Source organism: Marmota flaviventris, chromosome 3 (genome assembly GCF_047511675.1).
Source record: "Marmota flaviventris isolate mMarFla1 chromosome 3, mMarFla1.hap1, whole genome shotgun sequence".
NCBI lineage: Eukaryota > Metazoa > Chordata > Mammalia > Rodentia > Sciuridae > Marmota > Marmota flaviventris.
The window spans coordinates 15,660,780-15,682,784 of record NC_092500.1 but is presented as its reverse complement, the minus strand read 5'-3'; the positions used below and the strand labels follow the sequence as shown (position 1 = coordinate 15,682,784).

Below are 22,005 nucleotides of genomic sequence, written 5' to 3'. Positions count from 1 at the left end.
TGTTTCTATAGAATTTGTTGATATGTCTCTTAAGGGTTTTTTATTTTGTTTTGTTTTTTTAAAATCTAGAAAGTGTATCTGTGTATATGAAGAAAGTAGATCCTTTGTACTAAGAATTGTCTACTTTCTGGGTTTTGATGATAACATCCTTGTATTAGGGTTCATCAGAGAAACAGAAACAGGAGGGAGGGAGGAAGGGAGGGAGGGAGGGAGGAAGGGAGGGAGAGAGAGAAAGAGAGAGAAAAATTTATTATGAAAATGACTCACTTGATTATGAAAGCAGGGAAGTCTCATAATGTGCTGTCAGAGATCCACAGAAGCCAGTAAGGGAGCTGGTGTTGTAGCTTCAGTCTGAGGCTAAAGACCTGAGAACCTGGGGATCCACTGGTGCAAGTTATGGAGTTGAAAGATAGAAGAATGTGGAGCTCTGATAACCAAGGGCAGGAGTAGATGGGGGGCTGCTCCAGAAAGAGTGAGGGAAATATCTTCTTCTACCCAGATCCTCAACAGATTGGATAGTGCATACCCACACTGAGGGATGGCAGGTCTCCTTACTCAGTTCTCTGATTCAGATGCTGGTCTTCCAGAAACACTGTCATAGACATACTTAGAAGTTGCTTTATCAGATGTGTGGGAATCCCATAATGCAGTCAGGTTAAGTCCTAAAATTAACCATCATGAACCATCATTCTCTATGGTGTCTTTTTTTTTTTTTTTAATTGGTCCTTTTTAGTTATATGACAGCAGAATTCATATTGATATAATTATAAAAGCATGGAATATATCTTATTCTAGTTAGAATCCCACTCTTATGGATGTACATGCTGGTGGGATTCACTGTGTCATTTTCATATAGTTATATTGGAAAACTTTGTCAGATTCATTCCACTGTCTTTCCTTTGCTTATCCCCCCTACTTCCCTCCATTCTCCATTGTCTAAACTACTGTACTTCTATTCTCCCCCTCACTCACCACATCCTCATTGTGAGTTAGCTTCCACTTATCAGAGAAAACATTCAACCTTTGATTTTTTGGGACTGGCTTACTTCACTTAGCAGATCCATCCATTGCAGGCAAATGTCATATAGTCATTCTTATTAGTGGCTGAGTAGTACTCAACTGTGTATATATGCAACATTTTCTTTATCCATTCATCTGTTGAAGGGCACCTAGGTTGGCTCCATAGTTTAGCTATTGTGAATTGGGCTGCTATAAATATTGATGTGGCTGTGTCCCTGTAGTATGCTGATTTTAACTCCCTTGGATATATACCAAGGTGTGGGATAGCTGGGTCAAATAGTGGCTCCATTCCAAGTTTTCTGAGCAGTCTCCATACTGCTTTCCAGAGTGGTTATACCAATTTACATTCCACCAATAATATATGAGTGTACCCTTCCCCACATCTTCACCAACATTTATTGTTACTTGTATTCTTAATAATTGCCATTCTGATGGGAGTGAGATGAAATTTCAGTGTAGTTTTAATTTTTATTCCTCTAATTGCTAGAAATGTTGAACATTTTTTCATATATTTGTTGACCATTCATATTTCTTCTTTTGTGAAGTGCCTGTTGAGTTCCTTTGCCCATTTATTAATTGGGTTATTTAGTTTTATTTTGTTGTTAAGTTTTTTGAGTTCTTTATATATCCTGGAAATTAATGCTGTTTGAGGGGCAGGTAGCAAAGATTCTCTCCCATTCTGTAGGCTCTCTTTTCATGTTCTTGATTGATTTCTTTGCTGTGAAGAAACTTTAGTTTGATGCCATCCCATTTATTGATTATTGATTTTACTTCTTGCACTTTAGGAGTCTTATTAAAGAAGTCAGTTCCTGTGCCTGTATGTTGGAGTGTTGGGCTTACCTTTTCGTCTAGTATGTGTAGGGTTTCTGGTCTAATACCTAGGTCCTTGATTCACTTTGATATGAGTTTTGTGCAGGGTGGGAGGTAGAAATTAAATTTCATTCTACTATATATGGACTTCCAGTTTTCCCAGCAGCATTTGTTGAAGAGGCCATCATTACTCCACTGTATGTTATTGGCACCTTGTGTTGTATGTGTTAACTGTATTTTTATGGATTTGTCTCTCTGTCTTCTGTTCCATTGGTGGTTTTGCCTGTTTTAGTATCAATATCATGCAGTTTTTATTACTATAGCTTTTTAGTATCATTTAAGATCTGATATTGTGATGTCTCCTGCTTTGCTTTTCTCATTAAGGATTGCTTTGGTTATTCTTGGCTTTTTGTTTTTCCAGAAGAATTTCATGAGTGCTTTTTCAATTTCCATGAAAAATGTCATTAAAATTTTGATGGGAATTGCATTGAATCTGTATTGGATTTGTTAGTATGGCCATTTTGACAATGTTAATTCTAGCTATCCATGAACATGGGAGGTCTTTCTATCGTCTAAAGTCTTCTTCAGCTTCTTTCTGTAATTTACATTGTAGAGGTCTTCCACTACTTTTGTTAGATTGATTCCCAGGGGTGGTTTTTTTTTTTTTTTAGGCTATTGTGAATGATATGGTCTTCCTAATTTCTCTTTCAGCTAGTTGGTCATTGGTGTATAGGAATGCAATTGATTTATAAGTGTTAATTTTATATCCTGCTACTTTGCTGAATTCATTTGTGAGTTATAGAAGTTTTCTGGTGGAGTTCTTTGGGTCTTCTAAATACAGGATCATGTTATCAGCAAACAGCTAGTTTTAGCACCCCCCCCCCCCCCATTTGTGTACCTTAATTGCTCTGGCTAGAGATTTGAGAACTATGTTAAATAGAAGTGGTTGGCCTCTTGTGTTTCCAGAAGAATTTCATGAGTGGTATCCCTGTCTTATTCATATTTTTAGAGGGAATGCTTTCAGTCTTTTTCCATTTAGAATGATGTTGGCTTTGGGTTTGTCATATATAGCTTTTAAAATGTTGATCATTTTATGCCTATTTTTTTCTGGTGTTTTAAACATGAATGGATGCTGTATTTTGTTAAATAGTTTTTCTGTATCTGTTGAGATAATCATGTGATTCTTGCTTTTAAGTCTATTGGTATGGTGAATTATATTTGTTGATTCCCTTGTTTTTGAACCAAACTTGCATCCCAGCGATGAACCCCACTTGGTCATGGTGCACTATCTTTTTAAAGTGTGTTTGTAAGCAATTTGCTGGTATTTTATTGAGAATTTTTGCATCTGTATTCATCAAGGATATTGGTCTGAAGTCTTCTTTCCTTGATGTATCTTTGTCTGGTTTTGTATGAGGGTGATATTGGCTTCATAGAATAAGTTTGGAAGGGTTCCTTTCTTCTCATCACTGGATAGATCTTCCAAACAAAAACTGAATAAAGAAGCTGTAGAACTAAAAAATACAATTAATAATTTAGATTTAACACAAAAATAGAATATTTCATCCATCAGTGTCTGAATATACTTTTTTCTCAGTTGCACATGGAACATTTTTCAAAAATAGGTCATATTTTAGGACACAAAATAATTCTTAGCAAATACAAAAGAATAGAGATAATATCCTGCGTTATATCAGATCATAATGGAACGAAATTAAAAATCAATGATAAGATAAAAATAAAAATTACTCTTAACACCTGGACACAGCATAAATCTCGTGATGTCTTTTAACATATATACATATTGTTTTTTCTCCTCTCTTTCCTGAATTTCTTATTAACCAGCAATTAAATCTAGAGATTAAATGCTACTGTGGTTTGGCACCCCTTCTCCAAACACTTTATGGATGGTAGTATTATGTGGTTGTATGGTTGTATGTATTTGTTTTGTGCCATTGGAATTGATCTTTGGGTTTAGGTTTTGGGTCCCGATTCTTCCATTGTAATGTTTCCCATTAACTTTTTTCCTGATGGTTTTATTTTATGGTGATCATTTCCTCGATTTATTATTTCATTAGGTCATACAAAATGGGGATATTCTAATATTTTCATTTTAATGCATTTATTAACTGGAATTTTAAAATAAGGAATAGTTTTATTATCACATCTTTGGTTACCCTGGCACATAATCTATGTGGGAAGGACAGTGTTTTTTAAAAAACAGTTTGCAGAATAATGGTTTATGTCTCCAATTTCCTCCAGAGATAAGTAGTCAAGGATTTTTTCCCTTCTTTTTCTGAGTATCATTATAAAGTTAGAAATTTTAACCTGTTTCTTAAATTTAAAAATTAGCTTATCCATTTTTACAAGTACTTAAAAAAAATACCTGCAAGCTTTTGATTAATATTGTATTTGAATCTGTATATAAATTTAGAGAGAACTGACATCCAAATTATATTAGCCTCCTAATCCATGAATGTGCTATGTATCTCCTGCTGAGATTTTCTCTAATTTCTCTCAGTAATGTTTTAAACCTAGTTGCTTTTCATTTATTGGCCTTATAGCTTAGCTTGCAGGTTTGATAAACATTGTTTCCAGTGATTTTCGTGTTATCTGAAGTAGAGACAGTTTTGTTGCTTTTTTTCCCCAATATTTATATTGGTACTTCTTTTCTTGCCCTGTTGCAGTGTTGAACAGGAGTGGTGAGAATGGGTACTCTCTCCTGTCTCCCAATTTTGTAATGGACAGCTTTCCATTTCCTGCCCCTTCCCAGTGGGACCCAGCCCCTGCTATGTATCAGTGCAGGATCCCTTAACCCAGTGAAAGATGGTATTTTGCTCTCCACTGCTTCCCTCTCGTATAGTACCTCTTCTGGAATTGGTGCCAGAAGGTTGTGCTGACCTGCTCTATGGTAGACTTTTATTACTAGGTGCAAAACCTGGAGAGAACAAGGGAGGTTTCCTCTTCCACCCCCAAGGTCAGATAGATAGCTCTTGCCTCTGCCTTATTCTGAGTGCAGGTTCCCCTTGCCTTCCAAGACTTTGCAAGGCTGAAAGGTTTCCTTACCCTTTCCCAGTATAGTTTAGTTGTGCTGTTTTTTTAATGTTATACAGAAGAAATCATACCATATACATTCTTTTTATATCTGATTTCTTTCACTCAGTGTCATGTTTTTAAGATCCAGCCATAATTTCATGGTTAGTTATTTTTTGTTCATTTTCATCGCTTATTAATGTTCCAATATGTGAACTTGCCACAGAATTTGTCTGAGTATTATTTTTATGGTTTCCAGTTCTTAGCAGTTACAAATAGTGCAGCTACAAATAAATTGTATATGTCCTGATGCAATTAGACACAAATTTCTGTAGAACACCGATATTTATTTATTTATTATTTTTAACCTGTGGAAGGTATTTGTGAGTTTTTTAAAATTTGTTCTTTTTAGATAGATATATATGACATTGGAGTGTATTCTGACATAATGTGCTGATTTTAAGTTCTTTGGGTATATTTGACAAGGAGTATAATTTATTAGGATTCCATTCTTGTAATTGTACATGATATGGAGTTTCACTGGTCATGTATTTATATATGAATGTGAGAAAGTTATATCCATTCTACTGTCTTTCCTATTCCCATCCCCCTCCCTGTCCTTCCCTCCACTTTGACTAATCCAGTGAACTTCTATTCTTCGGGGGTGAGCATTGCATATCAGAGAGAACATTTGGCCTTTTTTGGGACTGGCTTGTTTCACTTAGTATGATGGTCTCTAGTTCTATCTGTTTAATATGGATAAATTAAAATGCCATAATTTCATTCTTCTTTCTGGCTGAGTAAATACTCAATTGTGTATATATACCACATTTTCTTTATACATTCATCTGTTGAAGGGCACATAGTTTGACTTCATAGTTTATCTATTGTGAATTGAGCTGCTATAAACATTGATGTGTCTGTCACTGTAGAATGCTCATTTTAACTCCCTTGGATATATACCAAGGAGTGGAATAACTGGGTCAAGTGGTGGTTCCATTCCAGGTTTTCTATGGGATCTCCATACTGTTTTCCAGAGTAATTACACTGATACACAGTCCCACCATCAGTGTATGAGGGTACCCTTTTCCCCATACTCACCAACATTTATTGTTACTTGTATTCTTTTTTTTTAATTAGTTAATTTTACAGTAGAATGCATTTTGATATATAGTACACAAGTAGAGCACAACTTCTCATTCCTCTGGCTGTATATGGTTCAGAGTCACTCCAGTAGTGTAATCATATATGTATATAGGGTAATAATGTGTGTCTCTTTCTACCATCCTTCCCATCTCCACAACCCCACCCCTCCCCTAACTCCCCTCTATACAAACCCAGAGTTCCTTCATTCTTCCCTATTCCCCCACCCCACTATGAATCAGCATCTGCTTATCAGATAAAACATTCAGCTTTTGTTTTTTTGGAATTGACTTATTTCACTTAGTGTGATATTCTCTAGTTCCATCTATTTAACTGCAAATGCCATAATTTTCATTTTTCTTTAATGCTAAGTAATATTCCATCATTATGTACATTATTATATAAAGAATATGTACCACATTTTCTTTATCCACTCATCTGTAGAAGGGCATCTAAGTTGTTTCCATAGTTTAGCTATTGTGTATTGAGCTGCTATGAACATTGATGTGGCTATGTCACCACAGTATGCTGATTTTAAGTCCTTTGGGTATAAACCAAGGAGTGGGATAGCTGGGTGAAATGATGGATTCATTCCAAGTTTTTTGAGGTATTTCCATACTTCTTTCCATAGTGCTTGCACCAATTTTCAGTCCTACCAGCAATGTATGAATGTACCTTCCCCCCCCATCCTTGCCAACACTTATTATTGCTTATATTCTTGATAATTGCCATTCTGACTGAGTAGTTTTGATTTGCATTTCTCTAATTGCTAGAGATGATGAACATTTTTTCATATGTTTGTTGATTGATTATATTTCTTCTTCTGTAAAGTGTCTGTTCAGTTCCTTAGCCCATTTATTATTTGTTTTTTTGGTGTTAAGTTTTTTGAGTTCTTTATATATCCTGAAGATACATGCTCTATCTTTGCAGGTGGCAAAGATTTTCTCCCATTCAGTAGGCTCTCTTTTCACATTTTTTTTCTGTAATTGTAGATGGACAGCATGCCTTTATTTTATTGGTTTATTTTTTAATGTGGTGCTAAGGATCGAACCAGTGCCTCACACATGCTAGGCAAGTACTCTGCCACTGAGCCCCAGCCTCTCTGTTCACATTCTTGATTGTTTCCTTTGCAGTGAAGAAGCTTTTTAGTTTGATACCATCCCATCTATTGATTACTGATTTTAGCTCGTGTGCTTTAGGAGTCTTGTTGAGTAATTAGGTCCTAAGCTAACATGTTCGAGTGTTGGGCCTACTTTTTCTTATAGTAGGTGCAGGGTCTCTGGTCTGATGCCTAGGTCCTTGATCCATGTTCAGTTGAGTTTTGTGTTGGGTGAGAGATAGGGTTTTCATTTCATTCTGCAACATATGGATTTCCAATTTTCCGAGCAGCATTTGTTGAAGATGCTATCTTTTCTCCAGTGTATGTTTCTGGCACCTTATTTATGTAGGTTTGTCACTAAGAATACTGATTCTTAAAGTGCCCCTTCCTTCCAGCTGCTCTGACTTCTCCTGGGTACTTGTTAGAAATGCAGATTATTACTGTCTACCCTAGACTTACTGAGTCACAAACTGTAAGGGTGGGGCTAGCACTTTGTGTTTTAACAGTCCTCGGCATGTAACCTTGGCATGGTTACTGACCCTTCTAAAGTTTGAGAACTACTGCTGTAGGGGCTACACCTAGGAGAGAAGCTACTGGGTATAAATGATGGGTAAATAATGGCAGGTTGTTTTCTAACTGATTTGCATTTTTACCAGTGTTACAGGAAAGTTCAAGTGGCTCTACATCTTTGGTTTCATTAACTTTTTATTGGTAACCCCCCCCCACACACACACACACATACTCTTTTTTTTGGTTTGAATGTTTTTATTTATAAAATTAAAAATTAGGTCTCTAGTCAGTGAAGTCTAAACAACTGGAAGTGACTAGTTTAAAGGTGTCTCTGAGTGCAAGATGATCTTACCATCTTTGCTCTCTACTGTAGTGTCAGGCATATAGAAAATCATGTATGTATCTGTCAAACTGAATTTTAAAATACATATTTTTAAGAGTTTCTTCGTCTTTTTTATTTTAAAAACAAAGCCTCAGAGTTTATTGAAACAGCCCTAAAGGGTGGTGTGTAGAGCTCAGTGGCAGAGGTGCTGGCTGGCATGTGGGCGGTCCTGGGTTCAGTCTTCAACACTGTTTTGCTTTATGAAAAATCATCATATACTTTTCTTTCTTTTTCTTTTTTCTTTTAGCTTTTATCTCTTCTTTTTGAAGATTTGTTCAAAAAATTTAATTCTGAAATGAAGAAGATTGCAGACCAGGTGATTCCTAAACAAAGAGCAGCCCAGTTTGACGTTGTGAAACACATGCGCCAAGACCAGATCACCAATGGCATGGTGAATGCTATTTCCACTGTAAGTCTTCTTTTAGGATTTTGGAGTTTGTGAATTTATTCAGTGAAATGGAGATTTAAAGGACTTCAAGAATCCAGGTTGTGTGTGTGTGTTTGTGTATGAATTTAAAGGAATGTACAAATAAAAATTTTCTGCTTTGGAAAACATAGTCTAAAGTGTAAATTGTCTAATAGTTTAATACTGTAGTAACCTGAAAGTTTAATGCTGTAGTAACCTCCCTCAGCTGTGGGTTTTGCTTTCCATGCTTTGTTTCATTTACTCATCTTCAACTGATATCTGAAAATATTAAATGTATAAGTTTTAAATAACTTTTATTACCGTATATTTTAATTTTCAAATTTTATTGTTAGTTATTATTGTTTACCTCTTACTGGCCTAACTTACAAAACAAACTTCATCATAGGTTACTTATGTATAGAAAACACATAGGATGTACAGGGTTCTGTGCTTTCTGCAGTTTCAGACATCTACCAGGGTCTTAGAATGTATCATGACTACTGGTAACTTTCCTGCCAAATTATACTTCCTTCTATATAAGACAAAAAGAAAATAGATAACACATGGAGGGGAAAATTCTTCTCTTTAAACTATTAATAACCTTTCTTTTAATAACCTTTTCTTTTAACTTTCTTTTTTGTATAATAAAATTGACGTATTTCAGGCAGGTTTATTATTTGGCAAGTTTTGTCCAAAACAATACAAAAATGTTTCATTTCACATTTAACCTAATGTTTCATTTAGCTTATATTCTTCAGAGACCTATCAGCTGTTCCTTTCCTGAGCAATGAATTCAGTCCTCAGCAGCTGCTGTATATTCAGGGTCTCCAGCTATTCACCAAAGGTTATCAGATAGGTTTTAGCTCCCATTTTTGAAGCATAGCAACTATAGGTCTATCTGATGAAGTCTGGTTCACATTTTTGATGCCAGACATACAATTAGTTTTATGGATGGGATCTTGTCCCAACAAAAGGGTAGTGTAGCCCAACACAATGATTCCCATAACAATGAGAGAATGAGTGCAGACCTGCTTCAGTAGTTGACTTTGGAAATTTCCAGTGGTCTGTGTGAGCAGCACCTATAGTGATAGCTGCACCTAAAGTGGAGGTGCACCCTGCCTCTGTGCCATTTAGGCTCTTTAAGCATGCTTTTGTGAGAACTGCTTTTCCTTGCTTCCTGACCCATTTTTTTAGGTCACAACAGCTGTTTGGAATAGTTTTTTTGCTTAGTGGCTTTGCTTTATCTCCCTGACAGGGCTGCTTATTAAGAAAATTAGTAGTAGGCTTTGTGGCAGGTGTACCCCAATACGAAGGCGACCAGGAAAGATGAACCTATAATGTTCTGTAGTGTTGCTTTAGTAGAATTCTTAATATTTTTAGACTCTTTGACTATTTCTCCCTTTTGTAAAAAACCTGCAGAATACTGGGACAAATTCTCATGCTGAACATCTTGGCTTCACTCCCTACCTACTTCCTGATTGCTATCAGCTGCTGCCTTATTTTTAGCTTTCTACCAAATATTTTTTTACCTTATTTATTCTTATATTATATTTATTCTTATTTTTTACCTTATTTATTCTGTCTGGGCATAAGTTAGTTTACTAGATTCTTTCTCATTTCAAGGATAAATGGAGTTACCTAAATGAGCAATATAAATAAGTTAATTTGTGTATTTGCTCTGTTTCCTTGTTTTATAATAGAATTTCTTCTTAGAATTAATTCTTTTCCACATTATCAAAAACTCAAGGTTTTGAAGTGATGGAGCTTTGTTGTAATGAAGAGAAAACTTCAATTTGTGAAGGAGCTCCAGCGAAGTCATATATTTCAATATGAACAGATCACTTAATATCTTTTTGTAGCCATGCAATTTATCTACTATGAAGGTGTCTAAGCTGGGATCCAGAAGTCTGCGTCCTGAAATTTGAGTGTCAGATTTTGTGTTCATAGTATTTTGTACATTTTTCTCAAGAAAATATTTATAGTTGTCATTAGGTTCTTTTTTAAAAATTGGTTCTTTTTAGTTATACATGACAGTAGAATCCATTTTGATATAATTATACAAGCCTGGAATGTATCTTTAACTAATTAGGACCCCATTCTTGTGGATGTACATGATGGTGGGATTCACTGTGGTATATTCATATATGAATATAGGAAAATTATGTTAGGTTTACTCCACTCTTTTCCTATCCCCACTTCCTTCCCTTCATTCCCCTTTATCTAATCTACAGAACTTTCCTCCCTCCCTCCCTTATTGTGAGTCAGCTTCCACATATCAGTGAAAATATTCAGCCTTTGGTTTTTGGGATTGATTTATTTTACTTAGCATAATAGACATAAAATCATTCTTACTTGCTATAATACTGATGTGTATATATGCCACATTTTCTTTATCCATTCATCTGTTGAAGGGCGTCTAGGTTGGCTCCATAGTTTAGCTATTGTGAATTGTGCTGCTATATATCTGCTATACAGATGCATCTGTATCACTATAGTATGCTGATTTTAACTTCCTTGGATATATACCAAGGAGTGGGATAGCTGAGTCAAATGGTGGCTCCATTCCAAGTTTTCTGAGCAATCTCCATACTATTTTCTAGAGTGGTCTCACCAATTTACAGTCCCACCAACAATGTATGACTGTACCCATTTCCCCACATCTTCACCCACATTTATTGTTACTAGTATTCTTTATACACACACACACACACACACACACACACACACACCAGGAATTGAACTCAGGGGCACTTGGCCACTGAGCCACATCTTCAGCCCTATTTTGTATTTTATTTAGAGACAGGGACTCACTGAGTTGCTTAGCACCTTGCTGTTACTAAGGCTGTCTCTGAACTTGCCATCCTACTATCTCAGCCTCCCAAGCCACTGGGATTTCAGGCTTGCACTACAGCGCTCAGCTTGTTAATGGTATTCTTCATAATTGCCATTCTGACTGGAGTGAAATGAAATCTCAGTATAGTTTTAATTTGCTAGAGATGTGGAGCATTTTTTCATATATTTGTTGATCACTCATATTTTTTCTGTGAAGTGACTGTTTAGTTCTTTTGCCCATTATAGATTGGGTTATTTAGTTTAATTTTGGTATTAAGGTATTTGAGTTCTTTATATATCCTGGAAATTAGTGATCTGTTAGAGGGGCAGGTAGCAAGATTTTCTCCCATTCTGTAGGCGCTCTCTTTAGGCTTTTGATTATTTTCTTTGCTGTGAAAAAAGCTTTTTAGTGTGATGCCATCCCATTATCGATTTTACTTCTTGCACTTTAGGGGTCTTGTTAAGGAAGTCAGTTCTTGTGCCTGTATATTAAAGAAGTCAGTTCCTATGCCTTTATGTTGGAGTATTGGGCCTACCTTTTATTCTAATATGTGTAGGGTTTCTGGTCTAATACCTAGGTCCACTTTGATCTGAATTTTGTGCAGGGTGGGAGGTAGGGGTTAACTTTCATTCTATTACATATGGATTTCCAGTTTTCTCAGCAGCATTTGTGGAAGAGGCTGTCTTTCCTCCAGTGTATATTATTGGTACTTTTGTCTAATATGGGGTAACTTTTGTCTAATATGGGTAATTTCTGTGGTTTTGTCTCTGTGTCTTCTATTCTGTCTGGCCTGTTTGGGTGCCAGTACCATGCTGTTTTTCTTACTGTAGTTCGTAGTATTATTTAAGGTCTGGTATTGCCATGTCTCCTGCGTCGCTTTTCTCACTAAGGATTCCTTTGTCTATTCTTGGCCTCTTTAGTTTTCCAGATGAATTTCATGTCATCAGGTTTTTCAAGGAGAAAGAAGAATCACTGCAGATATAGTTTTTCTCTATGGAATCAGAAAGATAATTGAGCCAACCATTTTCTTGGATATTTTGTTTTCTAAAGTATTAAGTTTTTTTTTTTTTTTTTTGAGAGAGAGAGAGAGAATTTTTTTTTAATATTTATTTTTTAATTTTGGGCGGACACAACATCTTTGTTTGTGGTGCTGAGGATTGAACTCAGGCTGCACGCATGCCAGGCGAGCGCACTACCGCTTGAGCCACATCCCCAGCCCAAGGATATTTTGTTTTCTGCTTTGCTTTTTTGATGCATATTATTTTTTGTTAATTGAATTATATTTGGGGGATATAATTTAATGTGTACAGCTGTAATCCAACTATAAAATAATATATTTAATATACTATGACATATTTATTGCATAGGATTTAAGCAAATTTAATTTTCAGGAGTCATTTATATGAATCTATTCCACTATTGGCATGATAGCCACAGAGAATATACAGCTTTTAATATGAACATATATAATTTTTTGGGCTGGGGATGTGGCATGTGTGCGGCCTGGGTTCGATCCCCAGCATCACATACAAACAAAGATGTTGTGTCCGCCGAAAACTAAAAAATAAATATTAAAAAATTCTCTCCTCTCTCTTTCTCTCTCTCTAAAAAAAAATATGAACATATATAATTTTTTGACTCCTCAGACCTGATGAAGAAAGCTATAGTGTATTCATTATTCCTAATAACTGCTATGAGTCATTTTTCTGTTGCTGTATTTTCCTCTAATTAAGACTAACTTGGAAGACATCCAAATAATAGTGTATTCCAACATGAAATTATCTCTTTGGGCTTCAAACTCATTTTACCTTTGATCAGCTGACTTATTGCTTCCAGTGGACCCTTGGGTTAAACTGACATGTTCCACGTGTGAGTTTTTCAGATGACGACTACACTGACATGATAGGGTTGAAGGAATGAAGCATTCTGAGATGGTTGCTAGACATAGTTTGTGTTCATCATATTCCTGGAAAACCTCAGCAAGTAGCTGCATAAGTTTTAATTTTAATTGTGACATTTTGATTTAGAAATAAATATCCTGGCTTTAATTTCATGAGCAAGCAGTTCCTATTCTGAACTTCTCAGAGTGACTCCTCAGATTCAGGCAGCATACGAAAGGGTTACTGGTAGTCTCATGTCTGTCATTTTTCTACAGGGAAATTGGTCTCTAAAGAGATTTAAAATGGACCGTCAAGGTGTGACCCAAGTCTTGTCACGCTTGTCATACATATCTGCACTGGGCATGATGACAAGAATCTCTTCCCAGTTTGAAAAAACCAGGAAAGTGAGTGGTCCTCGCTCCCTCCAGCCATCTCAGTGGGGAATGCTCTGTCCTTCGGACACTCCTGAAGGAGAGGTAAGGCACCTGTGTACAGTGTCAGAGGACATACTTGTTGGAGTCTGGGGCTGGGGATTCTGCTTCTGCTCTCATTTTCCAGCCCATGTCTTTTTCTTAGATTAACCACTTATCTGGCAAGAAATAATGATGTAATTTGTTAAGAGTATATCAATATAATTCCAAAACCAGTGTCTGCAGAAGCATTTGATAAAGAAATTCATGGTCCACATTGATTTTGCCTATAATAGTTTATCCCAAGAATCAGTCATATGAAGAGGGGATTAGAACGTGAAGGACAATTGAGAGACCCATCACTTTTGATGCTCAAATGGATCCTTTTTTGAGTAGCTTTTTATTTCCTTTAGATGTGCTTAGAGGACATTGTGTACTCAGGTATAGCTAACTAAGCGTGTGCAGTCCAAAACCTGATAATTCTGACTCACTTAGTGTCATTACCTAAATGCCAAACAAAGGGGCTTACTCCCATTCCTCCCTGCGACATGGCCCCTTTCTCCTTTGCATTACCATTGTTAGTTTCTCTTGCTTCCATTTCTTTTAAATCAAACCTCCAAAGAAGGAAGGTTTACCATTGTACCTCAGGCTCCTAACATAGAGCCTCATTTAGAATGGAGGCCCAATAAATACATATTGAATGAATAAATAAGTTAATTTATGATCAGTAAAAAAATGTCAGTTCCAAAATATAACAAATGTTATGATTTGAGAGGGGTAGAAAATAGGATTCTATGCACTTGTGATTTTTAAAAACTCTTCTCCCAGTATGGTAATTCACATAAATTGGTACAATTTTTCAAATTTGCATGAGTTAAACATCTTGAGCTTTGGAGCACTGTGTTTCTCAGAGATTCCTTCAGCTAACTTTATTAAGTGGCTAAGTGGCTACTTTGTGCATATAGAAAATGGTTTCCAAGAATTGAAGTTACAGTCTTTAGGTGTCACCCGTGTCCTGAGTGTTTTCTGCTTTTGCTATGTTTTTTCTTATTGATACTTTTGTTGTAGATTTTTGGGGTTGTATAAAAGTCGAAAAGTTCTTGTTATTTTTTTATTATGAAATAATTTGACATACAAAAAATTGCAACTAAGACTTTCCATAATCTTACACCTAGATTCCCCAATGTGAGCATTTTATGTAATCTTATCACAGTTATTGACCTCATGAAATCAACATTAGTGACAATGCCATAGACTGTAGACCTTGTTCAGATTTCCCCCAGTTGTCCCAACAATGTCTGTTTCTGATCCAGGTCATGTGTTGCTTTAGTCACCATGCCTCCTGAGTCCCTTTCAGTCTGGAGCAGTCCTTTAGTCTTTCTTTGCCTCTCATGACCAAAAAACTTTATAGAGTTCTGGCTAGTTATTCTGTAGAAAGTCTCTCTTTTCCTGCCAGAAGTTTTCTGTTTTTGTGTAGCTAGATTTATTATTGTTTTTCTTTACTCTTTTCCTATATTATATCATTGTAATGACTTTGATATTCCACTCTCTGGGAAAAATAGTTTCTATAATGTTTCTTTCCTTTTTTTGTACATTTATGATATTATTATCTGTAATTGCAAATATACTGTGCTGAGCATTTATGTGGCTACATCTATTTTACATCTTTTCTTGTTACCTGAGTATAAATTTCTCTGGGCAAAAGGGCATGTACATTTTAAGTTCTTTTTGTAAATTACCAAAATGTCCATTAAGAGATTATACTGCTTTATATTGCCACCAGCAGAGTAGTGAGCTATTTTCAGACACACACTGTACTAATATTCATTCTTAGAAATGATTGTCTTATGTTTTAGGCCTGCGGTTTGGTTAAAAATTTGGCCCTTATGACACACATCACAACTGATATGGAAGATGGACCCATTGTTAAATTAGCCAGTAACTTGGGAGTAGAAGATGTGAATTTATTATGTGGAGAAGAGCTCTCTTACCCAAATGTGTTTCTCGTCTTTCTCAATGGTGGGTATATTATAGAGACATGTTCATCCTTAATAACCTGTTGGGAGTAGGGAAGGAGTCAGTTAATATCCTTATATTTAAATCACAAACATATTCTAACTCTGAGCCTAGAAGGACCTTGATTTTAAGGTGGAAGGAAGACAGTGATTCTACTGGCTGCATTATCCAAAGTTCTGAGAGGACACAGCTGTGTGAGTGAAGGATAACACTGCAAAGACTGACTGCTTTCCCCATTTTGCAACTGCTAACATATTTACAGTGGAATAAGGTTCAGCATGGTACCTTAAATATCTGAGTTGCCCTGTAAAATAACCAGGTCAGCCCTTACAGTGAGTTGAATGTATTCAGCCATTTGATCCTGGATATGTTAGCAGTCTGTGGCAAGAAGTTCCCTCTCTTCTGACCCACTTTCACTTACCTCTTCCTGCCTCCTTCAGAGCCCACCAGAGGCTGGGCAGTAGTGCGCCCGTCCTTTCTCCTTTTGACTTGGTGGTTTGTGTGCCTGCCTGATGTGCTCACCCCTGACCACTTAGGTCATGTCTTTCTCTTCTCCCCAATTAGGGATCCACTAACCCTTGCAGGTAGGGCCTGCCAAGGGAGAGTCAGGACCTCAACAGGGCTGTTAACTATCTACCTTCTCCAGTGAATCCAAGAAGCTAACAGTGCATGAACTCTTGGCCTGCACTCTGTCCTGGTGCCTCTGAATCCTTTTGGAAAATGGGAGGAAAGCCCAGTGTCTTCGTTTCATAGATGCTGAGCAGATGATCAGTCACTAGGTGTGGGGCAGAATCCTCAGCACTTTCAACTCATTCATCTTCTTAATCTCCCAGTGGAAGTGATAGAGCCAGTGGGCACACGCTGGTGGTGTGGATGCACATGTACACTCACAGCACTGTGCTGGCAGACGAGAACAGTGCAATTCACTTGCACTGCTCCTCAGCCAGTGTGTGATAGGACTGGCCCTGGATTCCAGGGCCCCAGGATGGCCTTGACCATTCCCTGTGCTGCTTCCCTCAGCCTATGGATGGCCACATGTTAATAAATATTTTCAAATGACTATTCAGTATTCCTGTGTTGGGTAAATATTTTATATGAGATTAGGTTTATATTTTGTTCCTATCTTACCTCTTCTTACTTCTTGTACTTCTTTTTCTTAGGTAACATTCTGGGTGTCATTCGAGATCATAAAAAGCTAGTGAATACATTTCGACTGATGCGAAGAGCAGGATATATCAATGAATTTGTTTCCATCTCAACAAATCTTACAGATCGGTGTGTTTATATTTCCTCTGATGGAGGAAGATTGTGCAGGTATATATTGCTAGAAGAGTCTCTTTATATTAACTTTTGAAATAAATTGACTTTTTTTTTTTAGAGAGAGAATTTTTATTTATTTTTTTAGTTTTCGGCGGACACAACATCTTTGTTTGTATGTGGTGCTGAGGATCGAACCCGGGCCGCACGCATGCCAGGCGAGTGTGCTACCGCTTGAGCCACATTCCCAGCCCAAATTGACTTATTTTTGAAGCTTCTTTTTCCTTCTTCAATGTTAAGATACATTTAATTCAGTTAATAAACATTTCAAAGATTAATGGGAGACCATTGTTGCCCTCAGAGAGTTCAGTCTCCTGGGAGAGGAGAAATAATTATTATTAATGATAATCAACTGTACTATTAATAAATGTTAGTCACTACTTATTATTTTAATGGATATACTTATATATAAGGCTCTAACTACATTCAACCCTATGAGGTTGAATTATTATTTTCATTTAGCAAATGAGGAAATTGGGGTATTCCATGAAGTATTCCTGAGTAACTTACCCAGAGCTAGAGAATGGTGGAGTAAAGTTTTTTTTTTTTTTTTTTAAAGAGAGAGAGAGAATTTTAATATTTTATTTTTTAGTTATTGGCTGACACAACATCTTTGTTTGTATGTGGTGCTGAGGATCGAACCCGGGCCGCACGCATGCCAGGCGAGCACACTACCACTTGAGCCACATCCCAGCCCCGGAGTCAAGTTTTTAATGGGAATTCCTTAGAAGTCCCTTGACTCTAGCAGTTATGATTTTATCCTCTGTATTCCACTGCTACAAACTGCTTTAAAAGATTAATAGGATTGTGTTACTTGGGTATAGGGGAAATAAAGAAGGGCTGAGGAAAAGCAAGAATTTAAAAAATTACATTAGAACTAATGGAAAGTAGGTTAATATTGTTCATTCAGCAAATATTTATTAAGGATTTGTTATGCACAGGTACTGTCCAGCAGCTGAAGGTACAGTGATGAGTATGATATAGTCTCTGGTCTTTGGGGGACATGCAGGGGCATCAATTAAGGTCATTATGGTGTTTCAGAAGCCTTCACTTATTTTCTAGTTGTAATTTTTCAACTCCTGATGATGTTAGGTATAAGGCAGTGAGCTAGCAATAGTTGGAAAGCAGAACTGGAAGAGCGGACTGCCATTGTCTGTCTGTCCCTCATCCTTTCCTCCTTCTAGTTATACTATATTCTCCTTTGGGGACTGCCCCTCCCTACTGCATACTGTGTGAAGGCTTTCCTTGCCTAGCAAAAGGTCAGGTATAAGATCCAAGTGAGGCCAGTCATACTCCCTCATCAGATTCATCAGTTGAATTCAAGTAGAATAAATCAAGGGAGGCAAGTAGTTGACATGCTGCCAGTGACCCATGCAAGAGTCTGCCTATTACTCCTTTGTTTCTGGATCCTTGTAGTTGCTGTGATTCCTGTTCTTTCTATGCCTGAGCATTTCTCCTTTTTCTTTGATTCTTGTCCGTCCAGTAAATTCTTAGTTTTTCCAGTAAATTCCATGTTGCTTAAATTAGCAAGAATAAGTTTCTCTTAAATATACCGGAGAATGATATGTGTTCAGTCTTATCTTGCCAGTTATTGATTTGTGTGACTCTGAGTATAATATACAAGTCTGAGCCTTGGTTTCCTTGGCTGTAAAATGGAAATAGTAAAGCCTTCCTAGAATTATCCTGAGAATAACTGGCAAGGTGTGGTAAGTTCTTGTAGGGTGCTAATCACATATAATGGCCTCATTAGTGGCAGGAAAAACAATGACATGTTCCAGGCTGGCTTTTAAATGATTTTTCTCTTTCATTACATACAGCATAATAAAGCATATTCTAAAACAAAACAAGTTTTTTTCTTTTTTTTTTTTTTTAGCAGTAATTTTACAATGGCAGACTATAGATATGGCAGGAAAAATAGTGGGTTTTATTGAGTTAGTGATCTCTCTCTTCAATTCCTGTGTCTGCTTTCACTTCTGAGTCTTAACCTGAGCTATGCTGCAGCCCTCCCATGTGACATCAGGTCACTCTGCTTCCCTCCAGTGAATAAGCCAGAATTTCAAGGTACTGTTGATTTCCATGAAAAGCTCACCCAGTTCACTTTTCAGCAGCTCATGTTCCCCTTTTGTGATTATGCAGATCCTCTTCTTAACAGTTTAAAGTGCTCATTAGTCCTCACATAGTTATTTGGGCTTCAGGGTGCAGTGCACAAGTGTCGGCTGGTTTCTTGCTTCTCTATGTGAGAGCTGCTGTCCAAATAGCAACGGCCCTTGACGTTTCCATGCTGCATGCCATCCTTTGTGTCAGTGTTTCCTCGCAGTGGCGAAGCCCTCATCGGCAAGTCACCACTGACAGTTACAGGTTAATCTACCCAAGTGCTCTCTCTACCTTCCACCCAGTATGCCAGTGGAGATCATGGAGTAAGGAAGCCTCATTCTTTGCAAAAGTATAGCCATTTGTTTTTGTCAAGAATAGTTAAAGTAACCTATTAGTCTATCTCAGTGGTGCTTAACCTAAATCAGACCATTCCAGAACATCTGGGTATTCATCATCACATCCTCACAACAAATGCCATCATTACCCTTGGTGACAGTGTTGTTGCCAGCTAGCTTTATGGGTTTATAGCAGTTTCCTCTTACTTGTGGGTGGCATGTTCCAAGACCCTCTGATACATTTACAGTTTTAAAAAATATGACCTGTGACAAAGTTTTCATTTCCTTTCTAGACTTTGTTGAGTATCGTTTTTGTGTTGCCTTTTCATTTAAAACTGTGTGTGTATGTGTGTGGTGTGTATTTGTGTTTGAGAAAACACCTGTGTGCATGCAGGTAGAGGCCCCTGTATGGTTACATATGCCAAAATTAGTGTTCTCAAGCAATCTGTGAATAACTTTGATCATTTCTACGTATTCCCTTATTTCATTATAACAGATATTACTTGCTGGTATAACTCTTCTGTGAAATTACTATTAAGTTGTTATTTTTTTCCTTCCTAGACCTTACATAATTGTTAAGAAACAGAAGCCAGCAGTCACAAATAAGCATATGGAAGAGCTGGCTCAGGGGTACAGGTAAATGGCCAGAAGTAAAAATAATGTTATTTGATTTGTTGTTCTTTTAAGAAAAGTACATTTTCATTTTTGATCTCTTAATTTCTCCCTATCAAATATACCAGTCTGTTTAAAAAAAAATGTTTTTTTCTCCTTATGAAGTTGCTTGGACATGGTAAAATACTTACCAGGTTAAATTGAAAGTCTTGGTGTAAATTTCTACACTAATAGTTTTTAGTGAGAAAAGAACTTACATTGATGTATATACTGTGGGTCTTTCATTATGTGGAGTTTTCTGAAGTCAAATATTTTAGAAGTGAAAACCATATTAGCAAAAAATCAGATACACTTAATGTTTTTATCTCAGTGATTTGTGATCACACTGTGATCCAAGGATAACCTGTTTCAAGTGTCTCAGTATATTAATTCTGGGAGAGAAAGGTGCCTTGGGCCATGTGAAAGCCAGTATCTTCTGTTGTTATATAAAATGTTTCAATAAAATGCTCTTTTATAATGTCCCTTTTATCATTATTTTCCTAGGAATTTTGAAGATTTCTTACATGAGAGTCTGGTAGAATATTTAGATGTGAATGAAGAAAATGATTGTAACATTGCACTCTATGAACATACAATTAATAAGTAAGTAGAATCTGTAGCAACTTTAATTAAAACCTTTTCTGACCATAGACACTGCCTTCTTTCCATTGTCCTCCCATTCTGTCATGTACTCCTATAGTAGAAAACTGTTAGAGGTGCACTGTTGTGTCGTGAAGCATACCTGTGACTGTCCCAATCGAAGGTACCACGAAGTTGCTAACAAGTCATCTTTAGACTTACTTATCTTTCCAGGCCGTGTGGCATTTAGTGTGTGTTTTTCTGAAAGAAATCATTTTTCTGATTTTAACATTCAATTACTGTAAAAATTGAAGTAATTAATTGGGCTACATGAAAATGGATTTCTTTCTTCTAGAAAAGTTTTATCAGTGGTCATCTGAATTCTTACTGCCAGAGGAGGAATTCCCTATAAAGATATCTCTAAGCATGAGATGAACTTGAGATGGTAATATGCTCATAGTGTTTTCTCCTTCATGTTACTCAAGCTGAAAATGTGGGTTTCAATTCAGCTACTCTCCCTGCCCATATCCACAACATTTCCTTGCCTTGTAATGTAAGCCTTCAAAATTCACCCACAATCCAGGCTCTTCCCACCACAGTCTGCCACCCTAGTCCATGTCATTGCTTGCCTGGACTCTTGCAGAAGTCTCCTGACTATTGTTCCCTGTGTCCCTATTCAGCCTGTTCCTCATAGAATAGTGTGCTCATGTCACATCTCTTCTCACATCCCCTGAAAGTCCTCGTAGGGGCCTTAGGTTCTTGCACATCTGCCCACGCTGTCTTCATCCTGCAGCAGCCTCCTCTTCCTCCCCTCACTCAGTTTCACCCACACTGGCCTCTCCTGAAGGTGCTCCTGGCATGCTGTGCCTCAGCACCTTTGCTGCCTAGAATTTCTCTCCCTTTCCCTCCCCCCACACACCTACAGGGATTCACTGTTTCACCTCCAGGTTCACCCAGGTGTCACCTTTTTGTGAGTCTTCTAACTTGTTTTAAAATTGAAACTCCTCTATCTCTAAATACCCTGTTCCCTGCTTAATTTTTATACTGTTTATTTTCTAGTCTTACCACTGTAGAGCAAAAGTTGTGTCTTGCTAGTTTATATGTATATGGTCTTTTCCCCTCCACTGTAAGCTTCATGAAGCTGAGTTTTATTTTTGTCTTTTTTTTTTTTGAGGCTGAATTTTTTTAATCTTTTTTTTCATTGCTATAAATGCTTATGACTATTAGGATTACCCAATCATTGAACCATTTCGCACATAAAATTCATCTTATTTAAAAAATATAAAAATTGCTGTATTATTTAACTTATAAAGTTTTTTGAAGTATAGAAATGCTTAAAGTAAAAACAATAAATTCCCTTCCTTCCTTATTCCAACAGACTCCACTCTGCTCAAGTAGATAGTGCTAATAGTTTGATCTTTGTTTTCTAGATATTTTTCTAAATGAGTATAAAAATACATAAGCTGATCCCCCACAATGCATATATTCAA

At 36.8% G+C, this 22,005-nt stretch overlaps 1 protein-coding gene across 6 annotated transcripts in view; it reads left to right on the top strand.

Annotated features, from left to right (window-relative positions):
• Polr3b (RNA polymerase III subunit B) overlaps positions 1-22,005 on the top strand; it is a 129,482-nt gene that overhangs the window by 48,339 nt on the left and 59,138 nt on the right. For all 6 annotated transcript variants that reach the window (XM_071609570.1, XM_027942168.3, XM_071609573.1 and 3 more), the window contains 6 exons: positions 8,242-8,403; positions 13,389-13,589; positions 15,380-15,542; positions 16,700-16,853; positions 19,847-19,921; positions 20,441-20,539. In XM_071609570.1, the coding sequence (XP_071465671.1) occupies positions 8,242-8,403; positions 13,389-13,589; positions 15,380-15,542; positions 16,700-16,853; positions 19,847-19,921; positions 20,441-20,539 (854 nt within the window). The remainder of the gene's footprint in view (positions 1-8,241; positions 8,404-13,388; positions 13,590-15,379; positions 15,543-16,699; positions 16,854-19,846; positions 19,922-20,440; positions 20,540-22,005) is intronic.